Here is a 24,029-nt window from a genome sequence, read left to right as displayed (position 1 = left end):
AATATACACTATTCTGATTAATAGTGCATTTTCAACATGGCATTGAATTAGCCTTTAATTTTTAAATCCTCTTCTTTAAATGTGCCTTATATTGTGAGATTTGCCTCAGGCTGGGTTTACACTTATGCAAATTGGGTTCAGGTTTCCCCACATCCAATTTGCATGACAGGAGATTGTGACTGGCTCTCAATGGAGCCGGTTCACACAGCTCCGGCGCAGCTGCCGTCCACACTGAAAAAGGGTCCTGTGCGTCTCTGGCTCTGTTTCAGGTCCAAATTCAGGCAACAATACAGACTTGATTTGCACCTGAAACAGAGAACTGGGATGCACCGGACCAACTGCTGCAAGCCGCGGCCCCAGCTAGTGTGAACCTGGTCTCAAAGCAACACACAGATGAGTCCACTTGCAATGTCACTTTTACTCTTCCAACATTAGTAACCTTCCAAGCCTTCCAGGGTACATCAAATGTAACATAAAATTTCCAATATAAAGGACATCAGTATGTTGGCTCCAGCAACACAGCAGCAGTATGCTGGCTCTAGTTTTTCATTACACTCAGAGACAAAACTGCCAATCAAGCACCTGTGGCCTTTTAGTCAGGTGCCAAGCACCTGTGTCCATATTGATAGAACCAAAGGCTGTTTGTTATTTTAAATACATTATATATATATATATATATATATATATATATATATATATATATATATATATATATATATATATATATATATATATATATATATACAGTGGGTACGGAAAGTATTCAGACCCCCTTAAATTTTTCACTCTTTGTTATATTGCAGCCATTTGCTAAAATCATTTAAGTTCATTCTTCTTCCTCATGAATGTACACATAGCACCCCATACTGACAGAAAAACACAGAATTGTTGACATTGTTGCAGATTTATTAAAAAAGAAAAACTGAAATATCACATGGACCTAAGTATTCAGACCCTTTGCTGTGACACTCATATATTTAACTCAGGTACTTTCCATTTCTTCTAATCATCCTTGAGATGGTTCTACACCTTCATTTGAGTCCAGCTGTGTTTGATTATACTGATTGGACTTGATTAGGAAAGCCACACACCTGTCTATATAAGACCTTCCAGATCACAATGCATGTCAGAGTAAATGAGAATCATGAGGTCAAAGGAACTGCCTGAAGAGCTCAGAGACAGAATTGTGGCAAGGCACAGATCTGGCCAAGGTTACAAAAAGATTTCTGCTGCACTTAAGGTTCCTAAGAGCACAGTGGCCTCCATAATCCTCAAATGGAAGACGTTTGGGACGACCAGAACCCTTCCTAGAGCTGGCCGTCCGACCAAACTGAGCTATTGGGGGAGAAGAGCCTTGGTGAGAGAGGTAAAGAAGAACCCAAAGATCACTGTGGCTGAGCTCCAGAGATGCAGTCAGGAGATGGGAGAAAGTTGTAGAAAGTCAACCATCACTGCAGCCCTCCACCAGTCGGGGCTTTATGGCAGAGTGGCCCGACGGAAGCCTCTCCTCAGTGTAAGACACATGAAAGCCCACATGGAGTTTGCTAAAAAAACACCTGAAGGACTCCAAGATGGTGAGAAATAAGATTCTCTGGTCTGATGAGACCAAAATAGAACTTTTTGGCCTTAATTCTAAGCGGTATGTGTGGAGAAAACCAGGCACTGCTCATCACCTGTCCAATACAGTCCCAACAGTGAAGCATGGTGGTGGCAGCATCATGCTGTGGGGGTGTTTTTCAGCTGCAGGGACAGGACGACTGGTTGCAATCGAGGGAAAGATGAATGCGGCCAAGTACAGGGATATCCTGGACAAAAACCTTCTCCAGAGTGCTCTGGACCTCAGACTGGGCCGAAGGTTTACCTTCCAACAAGACAATGACCCTAAGCACACAGCTAAAATAACGAAGGAGTGGCTTCACAACAACTCCGTGACTGTTCTTGAATGGCCCAGCCAGAGCCCTGACTTAAACCCAATTGAGCATCTCTGGAGAGACCTAAAAATGGCTGTCCACCAACGTTTACCATCCAACCTGCCAGAACTGGAGAGGATCTGCAAGGAGGAATGGCAGAGGATCCCCAAATCCAGGTGTGAAAGACTTGTTGCATCTTTCCCAAAAAGACTCCTGGCTGTATTAGATCAAAAGGGGGCTTCTACTAAATACTGAGCAAAGGGTCTGAATACTTAGGACCATGTGATATTTCAGTTTTTCTTTTTTAATAAATCTGCAACAATGTCAACAATTCTGTGTTTTTCTGTCAGTATGGGGTGCTATGTGTACATTCATGAGGAAGAAGAATGAACTTAAATGATTTTAGCAAATGGCTGCAATATAACAAAGAGTGAAAAATTTAAGGGGGTCTGAATACTTTCCGTACCCACTGTATATATATATATATATTATACTGGTAAAATAACAAGACAATTTTACAAGTGCATAATAGTCAAACCAGTTCAGTCTGTTCCATGATTCTTGCTGAGATTAACAAAATACAGTTGAGGAATATTTTAGCAACAATCTGATGACAATAAATATAATGCAACTTCCTATTTTCACAGGATATCTAGAAGGCATGCTGAGAAAGTGAACATCTGCATCTCTGCTTCATATGATTCCAAACAACTGTCAACATGGCTTTAAGTTTCAAGCAGAGAACAAAGATTCAAGCTGTGCTTAGTGATGTACAGCCTGCATCAACAATGATCAAAAGAGGTTGCACTCTGCTTTATTGGATTGCAGAAAAATGTAAAAGGCACACACAGACATGATATTAATGGATCCTTAAATCTTTAAAATGACATATTTAGCAGGATGCTGGTAGAAAAGTTGTATTATCATTTGCTGACTGCTGTATCAGTTTAAAAGCCAAGTCCACTAAAATATATATATTTTTTTTTAAGATCTCTTCCCTCTCACTATTTTAAAAAAATGATTAAAATGCAATATTTATCCTCCCTGCGTTCAAGTGCTGCACTCTACATCCTCTATTGGCCAAGCCACTGCTCTGCCCTGGGGGCATGTCATGAAGCCACTGTGGGATCAAAAGATCATGATGCAGAGAAAAGTGCCCACCCACATGACACCCTCCTCCACCACCACCACATGTGAAGAGAAGAACCTGGGATGTCGCATGAATATTCAAAATGTGCTCCAAATTGTTTTTTAAAGTAATGAAGAAGGGAGTGCTCCAGTGGGTGTGGGGTGGGAGTGGCATCACAGATTTTAATATTTGTAAAAAAGACAATGGGATTTATTTACCCAATTTTCAGATAAAAATGAACATGTGAATGTTTGTTTGGCTTAGTGAAAATAATACTTTTGATTGCAAATGATTGAATGATTAAAGTGAGCAAAGCTACACTTTATTTGCTAAGTTGAGGTAATAAGCCCTTTGTTAAGCAAACAATCTATACTCCTTTAATATATCAACCTCATTATGTGCATGACCCATATCATCACAGGGTGCACATTTTATGATTCTAAATCTTAAAACCAGTGCCACTGTGAGTATGTTGTCTGCCATGACATAAAATTTTGGATATATTCAATACCTTACAAAAAAGATTATAGTTTGAAAACCCTCATTCATCTCATCCAGGATATTAGGTTATATTTTAAAACAGTTACCAAAATATGTCCAAATTTAGGAACATGGCACAACAATTTTTTTTTATATCAAAAAGATATTAAGAGACTTTATTCAAGCTAATAACTCACTTTTAAAGCACTTCTTTAAACATTACCTTGATATACAGATTCAACAGGAATGGGACACAGACAATAATAAGAGATTAGAGGATAATAAATAACTTTGCTAAATTGCAGAAATTTCATTAATCTAAATCCAGGCTATGGTGGAACAAATTTAATTCAGTGGAAATATATGCAAACAGATATTTGCTTGCAGGTGCTACTGTGGTGTCCATACTTCTGACCTGTAAATATTTCAGTTTGCATTTGGTACATGTATAGTACTTTATATAGTGTGACAAATTAGTTCCAGTTCCTATTTCTATTATAATATACTCATAAGTCTGAATGTGTATTTCTAATGCATACATTTATTAATAAAGCACTCTATAACTCCCAGACTACAAAGTACAACTAGATTGGTGATGAGGATACCTAAAGCAGCATGCCCCTTTTATTTCATACCAAGGTGAGCCTGTAGAACATTTACTATTTGGATTCATATGTTTCAAATTTACATACTTGATGCTAAACAGAAGGACTACTACTAGACAGGGTAATTTACTCTTGGAGCATGATTTATCTTGCAAAAGCTATTACAATTTTAAGCCAATGTGAAAGTGTTGAGGCTGAGTCAAAAACCCACAATTAGGCACCATATTGGCTGTGAATCTGCCTCTTAGAAGGAACATGTTCAGGTCCCGTATATAACTGTAAAAGCAACGGTAATGTTGCATACTAAAAAACACAATAGGAATAGAACGTGTTCCTTCTGGCTATTTTAATAAAGGAAGGATATTATTTAGCATCTTGGTGTGTGGTATTCCTGTTGCTACAATTGTTTGCTTCACTGGAGATGAGCTGAGCCAGCATCTAAGATGTGATTGTGTAGTGTGAAGCCAGTTCTCACCTGGAGTGGAAATTGTTGACATTGAATAGATTTATCTAAATTGCAATGCAGAGCTGCACATTCGCAGAAGTAATACAACTGACAGTGTGTTTCAACACAGCACATTGCAAACTGTTTTGTAGACCTGCAAAAGTTGCACAGTGTCATAAATATACGAAAATGGGGCACTGAAAAAAAAATCTACCATATGTCTATAGCTAGACAGGTGTGAGGTTACTGACCTGGAGGTTACCTTAGTGTAGATAAATAACTTCAATTCCAGAATTTCAGACTTGCACTGTAAGGTATCTTGCACACAGCCTCCTGGAGCCATGCATGAAGCCACAGGTCCTGCTTACAGCTGCCCCATAGACATAGGTGACTGCATGCGAATATACACCAGTACTTCTGTATACTATAGCTGTAAACTGTGACCGTAAAAGTGCAATCAACTAGTGTGCAAGCTGAAATCTATATGAAAAAAAAAAGCGCTATGTAACTATGCACTTCTATACTGGACAAGGATCTTTTTGCTGCACGAAATCTAAAATTGGGAGATGCATGTATCATAATAGCTCCCATTGCCCCTATTCTACCAGTGTCAAAAAGTTTTACCAATCCAGTACATCTTACTTGGATGTGCAAATAATGTGTGTAAGAAATTCAGAAACTTACCCTTTTTTTGTAAGTAAAGCTTTTCCCCCGGAACCTAATAAGTTACTAGAACAATCTTGTCTTGCATGGTTAGCACAAATAGCCAAAATCAGAAAAACAATTGAGCCCTTTTATACAAACTTACTACAGAATTAGACATAAACTGTCCCTAATTGATGTTAATATTATCCATGGATCTCAATGTTTACTAGTAACAGAGACCTTGAGGGAGTGCCTTATAAAATCTGCATGTGAGTGTCACCAATTAATTGTAAAAACAAAGCAAAGACTATGTAAACTATATGGGTAGCCAGAAATGGATTCTCAACGACTAGCTTCCTTTCAATTTAATGTTACTTATCTTAATCAGGACAAATCAGCTGTCATGCACAGTCCACCCTGCAGTCAGTGTAATTTCCTGATTCTGCTTAAAACCTCGTACACACAATCAGATTATCGGACGATCTATCGTCCGTTTTTTGTCGCATGCTAGTCTCATGTCAAAAGTGAAGAGGTTGCTTTCATACGAAATTTCCCGTACGACAGAATACCACTTCAGAAGTGATGTCATGCGTTGAATTGTTTTGTATGTGTTCTTTCATTTCTGAGCATGCCTAGTCCTGCTCTTACGATTTTTTTCGGATGAAAACTGTACTAATAAAACGAAAATCGGACTTTGTGTTGACGTACAATAAAGATTTTATAGCCTACACATCCAGGTTTGTTGTCCGAAAATTCGTAATCGTCTGTCCAAAGCACTATACTAACAATCCGAAAATCGGCAGATCATTCGTCGGATAAAATTTTATTTCTGATTTTTGTATTGTGTTTACTTTAGAGAAACTTACTACTATTATTGTATGTAGGTCCTTTCACATAGGCACCTGTGAACTGCCAATTTGCCATAGCTTTAATGGATTATTAGACTAAATGGCCAGAAGTTGCATTTATTTTAAATATAACATCTGCTGGTGTAGATCAATTATTTTCCACAATTTTTAGCAAGATAGGTAACCCAAAAGAACAAATGTCTGATAATGGACAACAATTTTTTAAATTTTTTATCTGGGCTTGAATCCTTCCTGAAAGGCAGAAATATTATGCTTAGTAAATTCTCACTTTATTACGATCAAACAATGGAGAAATGGGGAGATTCATCTGAAGCCTAAAAGGAGCTTTTGAGACTGCAAATCTTTTTTTTAGGGAAAATTTGGAAAGGTCTAAGGGTCCTTTCACATGTGCTTTCTGCCTGGCGGACTCCATTTTTCCCAGCAGGGGATCTACCTGCCTATCCCAGCTGAGTAGGTGGATGACAGGCCCATCTCCACTCACTGTGCTGAGACAAACCTGCCAGAGCCTGCTCTCCTCTATAGAAGATGGAAAATAGGGTTACCATCTGTCTGGATTTTACAGACAGTATCGGATAGCAGCGGGTGTCAGCAGACATGTCACCGCTGTCATCCACTGCCCCATACAGGTACATGGAGCATCCAATCAGGTCAGCCTGAAAAACTGACAGGCGGACCTGATCAGAAAGCCCATGTGAAAGGGGCCTTACATGTCTACAGAGTGACTAGACATGCAATTACACAAGCATCACCAGTTGAACTACTACATGACAGACAAATGCACACTCGACTCCCTGTTTCAGACATACAACTTCCACAAAATCCAGTGCCTCTGAAATCATCAGTTGCTAAGACTGTTAAAAATCAAAAATATAAAAGCAAGGAACATACTAATCAAGAACACGGTGCGAAAGAAGTACGCTTTGGGGTCAATTTGCTAAAACCGGAGAGTGCAAAATCTGGTGCAGCTGTGCATGGTAGTGGATCAACTTCTAACTTCAGCTTGTTCAATTAGGCTTTGACAAAATAAACCTTGAAGTTGATTGGTTTCTATGCTGAGCTGCGCCAGATTTTTCACTCTTCAGTTTTAGTAAATCAACCCCTTTCTGTCTACACAAGTTAAGCAGGACAATTCAAAGTTTAATTTGACAAAGGGTATTTTCCTCTTCCAACTGATAAGGACCAAATTGGAAACCAGGAACCAAAACTCTATAGACATATTCAAAGAATCAAAAAGTTTCCGGTATGCGCCAATGAATTTGTAATGTATTTAAAATGCATGGCAGTGTTTTGAGATATATAATTATTTCTATTCTTGTTGTCTGTATTTGTTAATCTAAAAAAAGAAACAGATGCTTTTGCACTATAAGGAGAACATGTGTTGTTCATACCTTTGGCCTCCTAACATCACTAGTTACTGTTGTTCCATGTATAAAACTTTTTTTTTATAGATTTTAGTTACTGCTCCTGTTATGTTATACTCATAAGCCTGTATTATGGATGCCTGGATATGGTAGTAAAGTAGTCTATAACTAGCTCCCTGACTACAGGACACAATATCTATGAATTCAGATTTCTCCTTTCATCAAAATTGTGTCTGTGGACTTCAAAAGAAAGAGAGAAATTATTTTAAAACATGTGAAAAGAATATGATGATTTTGTTAAGTGAACACTTACAAAACACTGTGGTTAGAAATATGAGAACTTTATGTCCAATTGAGAACATACAAAGATATTGTGATTTGTGAACATAAAAATTAGACAATATATGTGGATTGGTTTCATTGAGAATTGAAGAGAAATAATAGGATTTGTACATTAATGAACGACTACCATTTTTTGAACCTAAGGTAGACTTGAAACACAATACAGGGAAAAGGGTAAGCAAATAAGGGATTCCTCTCATATAGTATAATTTTACAGACTTCACCAGTTAAACATTTAACTGCACACTCTGCACAGGGAACGCACCGCACGTCATTTCCGGTTGGTGATGAAACGCACGCCGAGGCGGCGCTCTCCAATGGATTGACAATAGCATACGATCACTGTTTATATGTAAGTGGATTATTTTGTTTTTAATACAATAAATATACAATTTTACACTATAGAGACCTTCTTTTGAATTTACATACATTTGAACCGGGGAGTCATTACTGGGAGAACCTTCTATTTAGAGATTAACAAATCTCAGGGAAAAAGGCAAAGCGAGACCCTCAATGCTGAAACGCAATATATGCATTACTTCCCCATCTGTTTGGTGAGTGGGGACACAGGAGGGGAGCACGGAGTGATTTGCACTAAATCTGATTTAAAGCACGAGCACCTTATCCATTTTGCAAGGACCATCTATTTTGTTAATTTATTGATTACTACATATTTGATTCACAGCACTGGCACCTTATTATCACAAGGACTTTATAATAATTTGCTGATCGATACAAGGAAAATTCTATTTATTTATTATTATTACTGTCATTAATATTTGATTATTTATTTTATGTGATCCTAGAAATGTAGATAGAGGTAAATACTTTATATAAATCACAGTAGTTAGAGTGATGCTTTATGATGAACCTATTTCTAGTGATAGAGGCCCCCATCCCCCTTGCATGCATGAAAGGGGAGTTTGTGTGTCTTTTCCTACAGCAAAAAACCTTGAGAGATAAGGAGGCAGGATGCTACATTCCAAGACCAATTTCCAGAACCAGCTCTGACCAGAGAGATAACAGCTAAAGGATGGGACAGTTGAAGTAACCGTTAGTTTGTCAGAGGAAGAAGTGGACATTGATTGGATGAAATATGCTATTACACTTTAGATCAGCCCAGAACACACCTATACCTCATAAATATTCATCACTATAAAAAGTGTAAACCCTATTGTCTGGGTATATTTTTATGCATGAGACAGGCTGCTTTGACTGAACTCTGTATATATCTCCATGTGCATGTAAATAAACGAATTCCTCTTGTTTTCCAAAATCACCGGATCTGAATTTTCCTACAGAATCACATACTTTATTTAGTAAGAGGAGTGCTGATACCTAATTGACACTCTGGGTAATCTCACAAGAACTCACAATATAATGCTAGCTTACAGAATAAGACAATAAACTACTACTCAACAACAACTCACAGGATTCACACATACACAATAAAGGTCCTGATGACAGTACACCTCAAGCACAATTAGAAAGGAGAAAAGCACAGGGTACACTAATATAGGGGAAAACAGCAATATGTGTGCACATACAAAAGCAAGAGAGAAAATAGGGAACCAGCAAAAACAAGATCAATACCTGATAAGAAGGAAACAACTGATAACTGATCAATCTGTTATTATTTGAACTAGAAAATAAGAGTAGGAGGTTATCTCTAAAGGTCTGACTATGTATCCTATGTCAAATTTTGACACATTCAAATCTGCTAAGGATTTGCATTCATAATAAGAACAAATTATCCTGGGAAGAGTTTTGAATAATTGGAGCATAAAGGATTATAGAAGCCTATCATTTCTGATACCTAACTTATGGAAAGAAGGTCATATATCAAATGATACCCATGGAATAGAACATGAACAATGGTCAGTGGGAAAAGATAATTCTTTACATTTTACTCAATTATCAGTGGTGTAGGACAATACCTAACAAATGGGTTTTAAAGCTGCCAAATAAAAGCAAACTCTATTGATAAAGATTTGGCAGACTTGTACCTTAAGTACAATATCCTAGGATATCCCTTTTTGTGCCATTTTAAAAAGTTCATAAGTACATATGAGACCCGATGGGTCGAGCAGGGTTCCCTAACTGAGAAGGTCAGCATGTTAATGTATTACCCACACACATTCACACTATATCTGTTTAATTGCGATTCTGGAAGGATAAGAAGTAAAGAAAAAAATAGGTAGTTGGCCTTGATGCAATGGCACTGTGTTTTTAATTCCACAAGAAAAAGGTTATATAACAATATAGAACTTTCTCAGTGAGCTAGAATTATCCAAAAATGAACAGAATGACCTTGCTTTAAATTGGTATTAAACCCAAACTCAAAAAGGCCATATATTATGGATTACCACTCATTAGATGTGGTGGCTACATTTGTTTTATTTTTATTTTTTTCCCTCTTTTTTTACTTGGCCAGTAACATGCTCCTGTATTAGAGTACCTACACTATGATTGAAGAAGCAAGAAAGACACCTTTGGACAGCAGAATTGTAAGTCTGGGTTATGGGGGAATTTAGATGTACTAGAAGATTTAGGCCCCGTTCACACTGGGGCGATCCGACTTCCAGGGGCGACCTCCGAGGTCGCGGTGCGAGCAGCGTGCCGCGACCTCGGAGTGGCCGCCACGGACTTCATAACATTGAAATCTATGACAGTCGCTCCGGGTCGCCCCAAAGAAGCTCCGGACCCTTTTTCTAAGTCGGAGCGACTTGTGTCGCTCCTATTAGAACGGGTCTGCAGCTTCCCTATGGAAGGCAACCTACGGCGACCTGTGAGGCGACCAGGTCGCCTCACAGGTCGCCCCAGTGTGAACGGGGACTTAGATACACTAAACAAATTGAAGCTAAACTCCAGCTAACCGTTTTGAGACAGCTACAGAAACAGTTTGCTTTTATTTTGGGATAAAGAATTTTTTATGTAAATAAATAAAAGACAACCATTGTAAGCATCCTTGCAGTGTCAAATGGTTTTCTTCAACCCTCCAAAATGAGCTTGTTCTGTTGCAAAACTGCAGACTTACTGGCTAGATCACCAAGTGAAAATAAGAGAATGAAAGCCTAAAAATTAAAAAAATAAATGCAGCCATCACATCTATGAATTGGTAAGCTGCAATATAATTAATGTTTCCTTTTGGGTTTAATACCGATATAATAAAGTGGAATAGCATGTTCACTTGTTATCTTGTTGAAGGAGTTGAAACAATATAAACTTAAGTTTGAAAGAATACTCAAACATATACAATAAAAAAATTGTACTTGCACATGATTGGATGGATAAAGTCAGTGCAACTTCACTACATTCACTAAGCAAAAAGATCCCTCTGCAAAGAGAACATTTTCTTTCAAGAGAGAAAATTAATTTTGTTTCCCTGCACACTATTGGGTAATTTTTATTTTTGGTGATGTTTTACTTTATGTTACTTCATTCTAAAAGATGAATTCAATTTCACTTTAAAGGATAAGTTCACTTTTGAAAAAAAAATAAATAAATAAATAAATGCTCAGCTTTTTGCAAGTAAAAAAAAAGTGCATTTTTTGTTATTATTATTTATTATTATGAACCTGCAAAGCATTGCACCTGCGATCAGCAGTTTGTGGGTGCAATTCAGGGTTCTTGCAGACTGTCTGTGTAGGATGCCTGCTCATACATCGTTACACCCCTAAAATGGAGTTGAATCATGGACTTTGCTAAACCCTGGCACCTGAGGCACATTCTCTGGGCCATGTTAGTTGGGTTTCCCTGGTCTGGAGAAATCCAGCTGAGTTAATGGCACTGAAGAGCAAAGTGATCTCCTGCCCCATAGTCCCTGCACAGTTCTGGCACTGATGTCACTGAGCATAGCCAGTGCCTGTAGTGATGGATAGACTCTCCTTTCTCAGGTATGTTATCACTTTCATCAATAAACTGTTTTACTAACACTGTCACCATTGGTGACACCAGTGGTGCATGCCACTACTGACTACCACCAAGGAGACACTTCACTATCATCATGAATATTAGTGGACACTACACTACTGACCAGCAATGTAAGGTGCCACTATACCACTGACCGCCAATGTAAGCAAGCATTACACTGATCACTAATGTAATAGGGTACCACACCAATGACCATAATCATTAGGAAAAACTATACTGACCACCAAAATAGAAAGGGAGACTACACTGACCACCAACAAACGCAAACAGTTCACCACTAATCACTACCACAAAGGTCACGTCATCACTTGCCACTACTGTAAGGGGGCACTACTATGACCACTTTACAAAGTCCATTTTCCAGACATGATATTCTGTGCTGTTTTTTGGAAAATTGTACTGTATATTATCTAGGCCTGATTGCCGCACTTTCTAGGCTGTTCTGCACATTACGCTGACCCACTGCACTGACCCAAATTTTTATTATCTCAGCAGCAGCTCGTTGCTAAGTCAACTGTAACTATGTCATTTTAGTTTCTTTACAGTAAGATTAGACAAAGTGCTAACTCTCTATGTATGTTCTTTGTGCTGAGAAATATGTAATAGAAGAGTTTCATTTTTAAAAAATGGCCCTTTGACTCGGTGTGTTTGTGCATCAGTAATTAAAGCATAGTTGGGTTCAAAGACTTTGATGTGCGCGGTGTTAAGTTGTTCACATAATAAGTTGAGAATGTTCACATAATAAATTTCAATAAGATGTTTAATCATGTGCAAAATAAATAAACAAACACAAATTTGCACTTTTTGTGACAATCATGTCAATTTAAATGTTTTCTCCATCTTGTGATAGAGGAAAAACATACCAATGCAAAATTAATTGGTGGGGGATTGTAGGCAATGTTCATCGGATCCATCCTGTTCTGGTCCGTAAAAATGGAAAAGGATGCAAACCTTTCCTGTCTGCTTTTGCATTCCTAAATGATCTTGGATGTAGGCAGAGAGCACACATCTGTTTACATCCACCCACCCAAAGAACCTTAGCTCTTTCAAAATCTTAGCAATACTTTTGGTTGCACATTTATAAATTGGGACATCTGCCTTTGTTTGTGGCCACATCTTGACTCACACTTGCCACAGCTGAGTGTTTTTTCTTTTTTTTTTAAAGGAATCCTGGACATGGGAAAGAACTTCTCAGGTCTGTGCACATGTAATCTCTGTTGTCAGCCAGCAGAATTAATAGAAGCAGTGAGCACAAAAACATAATTTGGGATGTCCGATATTTGATATTGATGGCAGCTGGGCATCCATTGTAAACAAAGTAGTTATATTACGTGATTAAATTGAGTGATTTAAACAAATTATTGCATTTTAAAAAGAACCTGTACTGAGAAAGTATTGAGGCAATCATTGCCTTTTATAAATGAAACACTAGTTCTGTTGTTACATAGTTACATAGTTAGTCAGGTTGAAAAAAACACAAGTCCATCTGCTGATCATGCTGATCCAGTTTTTTTTAGTAGTTTCGAAATTACATACTTTAAACGAATATGCAAATTATAAAATCTAACTTCACTCTGACTTTCCTAGGCTATATTTTTGTTCCTAGTAAGTGAAACAAAAGCAACTAGAGACAACCAGGTAAATAACGTTTTCGGAAGAAAGTAAGCAAAGGCAGACTTGATATTTATCCCACTTCGGTTTTTCTTTAAGTACAATAATTCTTTAACCACGCAGGGTATTTTTCACTTTCAACTTGCACTCTTTTAGTTACCTACTCCCTATTTTTATAAATGCTTGTAACTTGTTGTGACTTACAGTGTAGTAAAGTGGTGAGACCTTGAAAAGTAGTTGTGACATGTAAGTCATGTAAATTCACATAATTAGCCTTTTATTTACCTATATGCAATTGCTGATTACAGTATTTGTATATTTTATTTACACTTGCCAGTATATATTATAACAATGGAACTAGTTTTACAATATGTAAAATTAATAAGATTCTCTGGTTTACTTAAAAATGTGTACATAAAGAAGAGGCAGTAAAACATTCTGTGGTAAAAATTGCATGTGTCCTAGCTTTGGAAAACTAAAATAAAATCCATGTCTTGTCACATATAGTGATCTTTACATTTAAGATGCAATACAACATGGAAAATTAACTATGACAGCTAGATTCAAGAAAAAAAAATAAAGCAGTACCTCAACATCTTCTTCACACTTATGAGTGACCCGAATATGTTTTATTCATTCAGTAATCAAATCATATAACATCTCACTAATGCCTCATTTGATAACTGTGATAAGTGCACTGATATATTTGGCATACCTAGTTCATCATTATTTATTTTCCTTGTGAAACATATAATTGAATTAAAAATAAATTAACTATTTTTTTGCTTCTTAAACATTTAGTAAGTCCATATCTTGAGTTACTATGGTTGACTAACTAAAGGAGTAAAGTCTGTTCACTTTGACTTTGCAGAGAATACTCAATCAATTGCTTGTACCTCATTTACTAAGCTAAGGAAAAATCCCTTACAAAGTGAAAATTCACTGTGTTAAGTGAACAACCTATTTGCCTTTAGTAAATAAACCCCAGAACACAGCAGTGTTCATCTTTGAAGTGGCCCTGTCACACAAACAAAATGTCTCAAACAAGCACATACCAGTAGGCTGGAAACAGAATACTTCCTTTCCAATTGCCAGTTCAGCTGAATGTTGCTGAGAAATGGTCCTCCAACGTCTACTGGTAAACAAACATATCCAGAAGTGTCAGTGCCCTGGGTTCCTGCCGATCACCAGTTACTCCTGCTGGACTCCATTTCACTGCAGGAGACAGTAGTGGTGTGGAAGTCAGCAGGAGGAACCACTGACAGCTACATGGTTGGCTTTAAATCATTCTTATGATATGCTTGCTCTTCCATGTTTGTTAGTGTATTACATCTAGAGTTTTGTACAACATACAACTCTTAGTGGCTCTGTGTCATCACATTGCCTTCTGCATTGTATTTTTAGTGAGCTGGCCAACTCAAAGGGGGGATTTATCACAATTGGAGCAGACACAATCTGGAGCAGCTGTGCATAACAATCAATCAGCTTCTATCTTCAGCTTGTTTGGTAAAGATTTGAAAATGAAAGATAGAAACAAATTGGTTGCTCCAGATTCTGTCTGCTCCAGTTTTGATAAATTCCTCACAAAGACTTGTGTCAAGAAGAAGTAAAGCACAACCACTGGATAGCTCTGGAAAGGCAGAAAATAGAGCTTGTTTTTAATGTACATGGCTGCCCCATATACATGAATGTTAAATAATATACAGAAACAAGGTTTAAAAATCAACTGATATCTGTTACATGTGTATCTTGAAAAAGAAAATACAAGCTGACATTTTGCTTTAAATGCTGTAGTTGTTGTGCTTTACATACCACACATACCACTGTGAGCCCAACTTCCCATACCAAGTAAAGCAGAACTAAAATTCCTTTCCATTCAATGGTCCTGTCCCCCGCCGGCACCGGTATCTTCTGCTGTGTGCCGGTCTTTGGCCATCTTCATTGGTCTGCGTGGGATGACATTACTCCTGCGCTTGCACAGGAGTCAGTCACCCTGGTGCACAGAGCCCGGGATGGTGGTGTATCTTATTGCAGAAGAGACATTGCATGTCCCTTCTGCAATGGAATATGAGGGGAAAACATGTTTTAATGTCAACTGACTGAGAGGGGATTTTCAATCACTTTGAAGACATTTCCTCTCACTTCCTGTTTTGTCTCTGGAACTGGAAGTGAAGAGAAATATCTCCAATAGGGCATGGGCAGCAAATGAAAAAATAAAGAGGGTTTTTTTTTTACCATTGCACACTCTATGCTAACATAGGTTTGGAAATACTTTGAGGGGTCTGTTTCTAAATGTTTCCACCATGAAAAAATGTTTTTCATGCATTTTTCTAATTTAATTTTATTGGAAATGTATGTGAATCCTTGGTAAAAGGTGTGTTACTCTTGTGTAAAAACATTTAGTAAAGGACCCTTAAAGCTGTCATAATACCAAAACCAAAAACGTTATATAATAAAGCTTACAAATCCTTAGAGCCAGTTCACACTACAGTCCAGTGCGTTTTCTTTTTTTCTGCATTAAAATGTCATGGAAAGTAGGTTATATGGTTTCCAATAGCATGGTTCACACAAGTGCATGCAGTTCCAGAGCACATTTTTTTTGCACTGGACTGTAGTGGAAAGCAGTAAGATGCATAAAAAATACACCAGAATGCACTGGAACACATAAAAAACACACCAGACCCCAGTACAAGGAAAAAAAAACAACAGGGGAAAAAAGAAGAAAAAAAGCATCTGGAATGCATCTCGAAATGCATCAAAAACGCTCCACAACGCAGCAAAAACGTGTTAAAACGCACATGCAGAAATGCATCTTTAGAGGATCTGGATTGCATTTTTGTGTTTGTGAACCAGCCCTTAATGTGGTGGCTTCATTAGCTCATCATAGAGGAGCAATACAGACAACTTTGAATATGAGCATTGTCAACCTGGGAAGAGGGCAGTGTTAGATGCACTAGTAGGTTTAGATGGAGTTGACTAACAAACTAAAGCTTAAGAACTGCTGACACTTTTTAGTTACAGAAAATGTTTTGTTTTTTTGTTTTTTCCTTTTGGGATAGTAGTTTACATTAAAAAAAAAAGGTGGCTGTTATTATTTTCCAAACCCTCTAACTGCCACAGACATTATAGCTAGATCGTCAGACAAAATAAATAAATAAATAAAGCCTTAAAAATTGAATGCAGTCAATAGGTAAGCATCATTTTTGTTTGTACTGGGTTGACCACTACTGTGAGTGTACAGGCAACATCACAAACACCAATACCATATGTTTACACCTGTAATACCAGCACTAAGGAGGAAATGTCCTTACAGTTTGTAAACCTTAAATTGCATTTCCTACAGGGCTTACATTTCAAGATGCCATTTTCAAAACAACAGTCAGCTACACAGATAGCCACACATATGTGATTTTTATGAAGTTACCTATCCCTTTACATTTAAAAATTCAAATAAAAAAATCTAGCACACATGAATTGTAATGTATAAATGTACGTTACAAACTAGAAGAAAAGTTACCATTATATTTGTTTAGTAATGCTGCTAGTGCTTATTCTTATATTTCTATATTTGCATAACGCATATACTTTGAAGATGTCTAGACTGACATGTTCACTAAGCACTCTACTTGGACCATGACTGAAGGCATTTCCCAACTTCAATAGCACATATTATATGAATCATTTAGACTGGAAAATATAAATAGCAGTTTTCTGGTTTAATATGAAAAAGAAATTCATTAAATGCAGGATTGTATATCTGATGTAGGATAAAAAATGTCAGGTAATGAATTACATAACATATTGGTTATTAATGAGCTTCAAGATAGTTAGTTTACAGTCACAATACCAACAATGGGAAGCTGTGGGTAATATCAAGTAAAACTATAAAAAGCATAATTATTCATAGTAACATTATATACTAATAATATACAGTTACACTATAGATACACTTGACATGAGTAAACTTGGAAAAAAAATCAATCTGGTATCAAGTATATCAGCTAAAATTCAGGATGCCCCAATTCAAATTGTAATCTGTGAGTGGAGATTACAGTTTAAAAATGCCCCCTCTCTCTAATACATACATGATCCAGGCTGAACCTTGGTCTGTCCAGATCAATTCACCTATGTCTAGCTTTACATATGTAATGCCATATATTGCAAAGGTGCGTCATATGCTATAATCTAGCAATCAGCTGTGGGTCATTTAGAGTTGGTATTATGGGTGGGCATTAGGGTTCAATGGCTACTCAAAAGGAATGCAGTCCCTACATATATTCTGTATATATCCTACAGATATATCCTATAAGTTGGTTGCAATGTTCCCCTCTGGTCAGTACCTGTGGTCAGCTCCATTACCAATTTAGCTTGTTTCAAAAGCATAAACTAATTTCCTATGGAGTGGTATGGGTTACAGCTATGTCCTTTTAATGATCTACAGCTGATTGCTGCAGGTTATAACATTAGATGTCTCTGAAATATGTAAGCAAAACGTAATATATAAAGGAATAGAAACCTACATTTAAGGCAAATGAAACAAAATGCAGGATTTTATTGGTACGTGTAATAATTAATATTTACATTCTACAAGAAAAAAAATTGATACAATCTCTTATATCAAAAGTAAGAGTTTTAAACAACTTAGATTCAGTCTTACCTTCAGTGTGGACAGCAGATACATAAGTCCAGTTATACTTTTTTACAATGTCTAGCATTGCCCTAGCTTGTAGGATGTCAGAAGGAACGACTCTCAGGAAATATTTGTACAGGGTTTTATCACTGAGGTCAATACTAGTCGCAGAATAAGCAATCTGTGGAATATCAAAAAGTTGAAGAAGGTTTTGAACCTGAATGGCCACTGAACTAGATCCTGGGCCAATAACACCTGCAATTGGCTTTTTTAATCTGCCCTGTGGAGTTGGAGTGGCATCTAAGCACTTACTGATGCCATCTTTGTCATCTCTCATTGAGATGAGAGAATCGCGGATGAATTCAATACTCTGCTCCAGGGCAACAGATGAATGCCAGCAGGAATCTCTTATTTCTGTCCCCAAGGTAATGTTCGGTAGCAAGGTCTGGTTCGTGTTGATTCGATCCAAGGTGTAAAACATGGCTTCTACCCTCTGGATGCCATACTGCTCCCTGATCTCCCCACACTTTCTCTCCGGCACATTTTCTGCTGGCGGCTGGTGGTGAACGGAGAATAAAGCTCCTATGATAATATCTCCATCCATCCGAGCTACTGATCGAGGGGAAGAAGCAGCAATCAAAATTGCCCCTCTCATGCAGAACACATCCAACGCTACTATCAATATCAGACCCGGCAAAAAATCCAACAATTTACAAAAGGACGCCATGCAGATCCAGTAAAAGGAAAATGAGTGGCTTGGAAAATGCGAGTCCTCCTGATGATATCCTTCAGTCCAGAGTCTCCAGGTTCCTCCCCTCTAACCTTAGACTCAGCAGATCGATCTTACTGCATTTCCATGGATGAAGGTGTCCTGTGAATAAGGAGAGTTAGGCGGTTAGTCCTTTAGTTCTAGTCTGAAATGATGCGTTTAAACAGTGTCAATAGAGTGGCTACAAGCTACACGTTTAAACATAGTTGTGCTGTGTAAGAAATCCACTGCACATGGCTTGATCCGGGGTAAACAACATCTTGTTGCATGTCAACTTCAGTTTCCATCAGAAGAGGTTGTCATGTCTCTGCTCTAGGGGGAGGACAGGGTAGACAATAGCCTTGCCTCACCACTTTCCAATTTATGTTAAAAAATGCAATTTGTTTGTCTTGTCCTTTTGGCAAGGTCATACCTAGTACATGCACCGCTTCTGAATAGAAAAGCTACTGCCACAGAAAAAAACTTTCGTGGAGTTAAATATATTTTTTTAAAACCCCCATGCCATATATTAATTGTGCCATAAAGCAGGGCTATCAAACTAGCTCAGTAAAAGAATATGTGATTTTTTTTCAATGCAGATAGGGCTGTGCAGTACGTGCTGGTGCTGATCAGTGCTGGGTCACGTACGGTTTTCATCAGGAAAAGATTTAACAAACGAAATTACAGTAATGGTTACTAAAGCAACTAAAGCATTTAAGAAAAAAGTTGCCAGCTTAGGTAGTTGTAAATGAAATGAAGTGAAAAGAAAAATAATAGGGTGTTCAATAGACATTGACCTTCAACAGGGCTTATAGGAGTCCCTCTAGTTTCAGCACCATAGACAGCGCTCATAGAAGGAGTCCCGTTGGTTTCAGCACCATAGACAGCGATCATAGAAGGAGCCCCGCTGGTTTCAGCACCATAGACAGCGCTGGATCCATAAACCCCATTGATTTCAACACCAAGCATAGCGCTGATGCCAGCAGTAATACGAAATTACAGTAATAGTTACTAAAGCAACCAAAGCATTTAAGGAAATGTTGTAGGCTTAGGTAGTTGTAAATGAAATGAAGTGAAAAGAAAAATAATAGGGTGTTCAATAGACATTGACCTTCAACAGGGCATATAGAAGAAGTCCCGCTGGTTTCAGGACCATAGACAGCGCTTAAAGGAGACGGCTGGTTTCAGCACCATACAAAGTGCTGGATACATGAACACCATTGGTTGCAACACCAAACATAGCGCTGATGCCAGCAGTAATACGAAATTACAGTAATGGTTACTAAAGCAACCAAAGCATTTAAGGAAAAGTTTTAAGCTTAGGTAGCTGTAAATGAATTTAAGGGAAAAGAAAAATAATAGGGTGTGCAATAGACATTGACCTTCAACAGGCGTTCAACAGGGTATATGGAAGGAGTCATGCTGGTTTCAGCGCCGTAGACAGTGCTCATAGAAGGGGTCCTCCTGGTTTCAGCACCATAGACAGCGCTCACATGAGCCCCGCTGGTTTCAGCACCATAGACAGGCTCATAGAGGGACTCCTGCTGCTTTCAGCACCGTAGACAGTGCTCATTGGAGTCCCGCTGGTTTCAGCACCATAGACAGCGCTGGATCCATGAGCATTAATTTCAACACCAAGCATAGCGCTGATGCCAGCAGTAATACAAAATTACAGTAATAGTTACTAAAGCAACCAAAGCATTTAAGGAAAAGTTTTAAGCTTAGGTAGCTGTAAATGAAATTAAGTGAAAAGAAAATAATAGGGTGTGCAATAGACATTGACCTTCAACAGGGCATATGGAAGGAGTCCTGCTGGTTTCAGCACCATAAACAGCGCTCATAAGGGGTCCTGCTGGTTTCAGCACCATAGACAGCGATCACATGATCCCCGCAGTTTTTGGCCCAATGAAAGCGCTCATAGAGGGAGTCCTGCTGCTTTCAGCACCACAGACAGCGCTCTTTGGAGTCCCGCTGGTTTCAGCACCATAGACAGCGCTGGATCCATGAGCCCCATTGATTTTTAACACCAAGCATAGCGCTGATGCCAGCAGTAATACAAAATTACAGTAATGGTTACTAAAGCAACCAAAGCATTTATGAAAAAGTTGTCAGCTTAGGTGGCTGTAAATGAAATGGAGTGAAAAGAAAAATAATAGGTTGTTCAATAGACATTGGCCTTCAACAGGGCTTATAGAAGGAGTCCCGCTGGTTCCAGCACCATAGACAGCGCTCATAGAGTGAGTCCTTTTGGTTTCAGCACCATAGACAGCGCTCATAGAAGGAGTCCCGCTGGTTTCAGAACCATAGACAACGCTAGATCCATGAGCCCAATTAAGTTCAACACCAAGTATAGCAGTAATACGAAATGAAAGTAATGGTTACTAAAGCAACCAAAGCATTTAAGGAAAAGTTGTAAGCTTAGGTAGTTGAAAATGAAATGGAGTGAAAAGAAAAATAATAGGGTGTTCAATAGACAATGACCTTAGATAGTGCTTATACCAGCTGGTTTCAGCACTATTGACAGTGATTAGCCCAGGACACCCCCGCTGGTTTCAGCAAAAAAGGACAGCATGCATACCAGGAACCCCGCTGGTTTCTGGACCATGGACACTGCTCATACCAGGAACCCCGCTGGTTTCTGGACCATGGACACTGCTCATACCAGGAACCCCGCTGGTTTCAGTGCCATAGACAGCGCTCATACCAGGAACCCCGCTGGTTTCAGCACCATGGACAGCGTTCATACCAGGAACCTCGCTGGTTTCAGTGCCATAGACAGCGCTCATACCAGGAACCCCGCTGGTTTCAGTGCCATAGACAGCGCTCATACCAGGAACCCCGGTGGTTTCAGTGCCATAGACAGCGCTCATACCAGGAACCCCGGTGGTTTCAGTGCCATAGACAGCGCTCATACCAGGAACCCCGCTAGTTTCAGCACCATGGACAGCGTTCATACCAGGAACCTCGCTGGTTTCAGTGCCATAGACAGCGCTCATACCAGGAACCCCGCTGGTTTCAGTGCCATAGACAGCGCTCATACCAGGAACCCCGGTGGTTTCAGTGCCATAGACAGCGCTCATACCAGGATCCCTGTTGATTTCAGCACCATGGACAGCGCTTTTACCGGGAGCCCCGCTGGTTTTAACACTATAGACAGCGCTCATACCAATAACCCTGCTGGTTTAAGAACCATGGACAGCGCTGATGCCATGCACCCCATTGATTTCAGCTCCATAGACATGCTCATACATACCGGGATCCCCCTTTGTATCAACACCAAGGACCGGGCTCCCCTCTCTCCATCTCTCTCTCTCTGCCTTGCCCCTCATTCTGCTTAGTTACAACGTACCTGGCCAGTACAGGAGGATATTGGTCCCCTCCCGTCTGATATACACAGCTCTTGCTTCCTTATCTCCATCTGACTATAACACTCTCCCACAGCCACCGATCACCCACACAGATTTAGCTACCCACACATAAAGCAATTCCAACCGCCAGTTCCTTCTGCCGTTGTGGGCGCAATGGCTTGCCCACTCCACACAGGACAGTGGCTTAAACTAGATCTCCTACTGAGTGGTGACAAATTACATCAATCATCAATAGGGATTGCACTCCCATTTCTAGACTATACACGTGTGTTCTAAAACAAATTATAAACCTGGTATACTAATTTCTAAACTTGCAATGAATCTACAGTTTATCCTGAATGCACAGAATATCTACAGAATCCTGGTTGCAATATTAACTTAACGAATCAAAGTTAGGACGTACCTGGATGAGAGAGGGAGACAGAATTCTTCTTGCCTTGATCAAATCTTTCCTCTCTTAATACAAGCTACTGCACTGACAAAATAAGATGCGGATATAGTATTTTTGTCTGTACTCTAGTGCCCTCTTCCTTCAATACCATTTCACCACAGCCAGCAAAGTTTTTCTCAGCATTCAGTGATACGTGCAGAGCAGTGTGTATTTTGTGCACAATTCATTTTGAACAAACATTGGCCATTCAGTTTTATTTGCCATAAGGCATGCAGTATAGTAACTGCACATTTGTAGTATTTGCATGCAGAAAGGCATTTTTTTATATGCATATTTTTCTATAAATCTTATTTTGAAAATGAAATAATTATTCTTCAAAATAAACATGTTTAGGTTGAAATCCACTACAGAGGAAGTCTTACCCATTCCAAAGATTTAACCATTGTTTTGAAAAAACACATAGATTATATATGGTGTGCATGTGTCCTATCTATGTAAACAAAACTGTCAACGGTTTCTGTGCTCTAATCCACATTCTCTTTCAACCAAGGTGCCCAGGCACCCTGGGGTGCCTTCAGCTGTATTCACGGGCACCTTGAAAAAATTGTATACAAGTCAGTGAGTGGATCGAGCCTGGCTTTTATTTACACAAAGGTTTTCATTGTGCACCATTACAACATTCCAGCTGCCCCTGTCCTCAATTGATAAGGAGGAGATTAGGTTCCTACACAGCATAATTGTTTGTCCCTCACCTGCCCCTCTCCGTCCAACTCAGAAATAGGGTCACATTAGCTGGGTGAGGGGTTAAAACTCAGGGAGAAAAGAAACAGTGGAATACCAGTCAGTCAATCATTGTGCAAAGGTTTGCTTTGGAAGAATAAATCACCTCTAACTTTAGGTGAACTCCATGTTTGGATGTTTCTGCATTATGTAAAACTTTTTTTGCATTTTAGAATAGGGTGCCTTGAGATTGTGTATAATTTTAAAGGGCGCTTTGACTGAAAAAGGGTTGAGAAACACTGCTCTGATCTACTTCTATTTAGGTGGTATGAGTGAGCTTGAAAAACTCACAAACCATGTGATAATGCAGCTGATGTCTTTGTCTACATTTAACTGGTTTAGAGAAAGTAATATGACTTGCAGCATAGCTGCATACTTGGGGTTGATTTACTAAAGTCAAATAGGCTGTTCACTTTTCTAGGGAATTTTCCTTAGCTTAGTAAATGAGGTGAAGTTCTGCTTACTTCCAATGTGCAATCATGTGAAACCAAATATACCATTTTTTTAATGTTCCTTGCATGAGATCGGGTATACTTTGGAAAATGGACCACCATATTCATGGACAAAACAAAAATTCCCTTGTAAAGTACAGCCTAGTAAACTTGAAATCAACCGCACTGTAAATCAACCCCACTGACCTTGGTTCCATTTTTTAGATGGTATGTAAGGTAGTTAAATCCTACCAACTGCCCACAGGACACCTAAATCTGATCTCTGTGCAAATACAAAGCACAGATTAATGAAGCACTGTATTTATTAAAATGTATGACTAGCCAAATAGT

General features: G+C 38.7%; 1 protein-coding gene across 5 annotated transcripts in view; it reads right to left on the bottom strand.

The window, feature by feature from the left end:
- The window catches only part of GRM1 (glutamate metabotropic receptor 1), a 446,845-nt gene extending 424,244 nt beyond the window's left edge, over positions 1-22,601 (bottom strand). For 4 of the 5 annotated variants that reach the window (XM_082250134.1, XM_082250136.1, XM_082250137.1 and 1 more), the window contains exons 1-2: positions 22,480-22,601; positions 17,988-18,831 (exon numbers count right to left, since the gene is read on the bottom strand). In XM_082250134.1, the coding sequence (XP_082106260.1) occupies positions 17,988-18,687 (700 nt within the window). In that variant the 5' untranslated portion in view covers positions 18,688-18,831; positions 22,480-22,601. Of the gene's footprint in view, positions 1-17,987; positions 18,832-22,057; positions 22,190-22,479 lie in introns of those variants that run through there. The other variant, XM_082250135.1, reaches the window with a different exon arrangement.
- Between the last annotated feature and the right edge of the window lie 1,428 nt (positions 22,602-24,029).

The sequence above is a fragment of the Pelophylax lessonae genome (assembly GCF_965119305.1).
Source record: "Pelophylax lessonae genome assembly, chromosome: 3".
Classification (NCBI taxonomy): domain Eukaryota; kingdom Metazoa; phylum Chordata; class Amphibia; order Anura; family Ranidae; genus Pelophylax; species Pelophylax lessonae.
The sequence above is the reverse complement of the archived record's forward strand: the minus strand, read 5'-3'. Positions and strand labels throughout refer to the sequence as shown.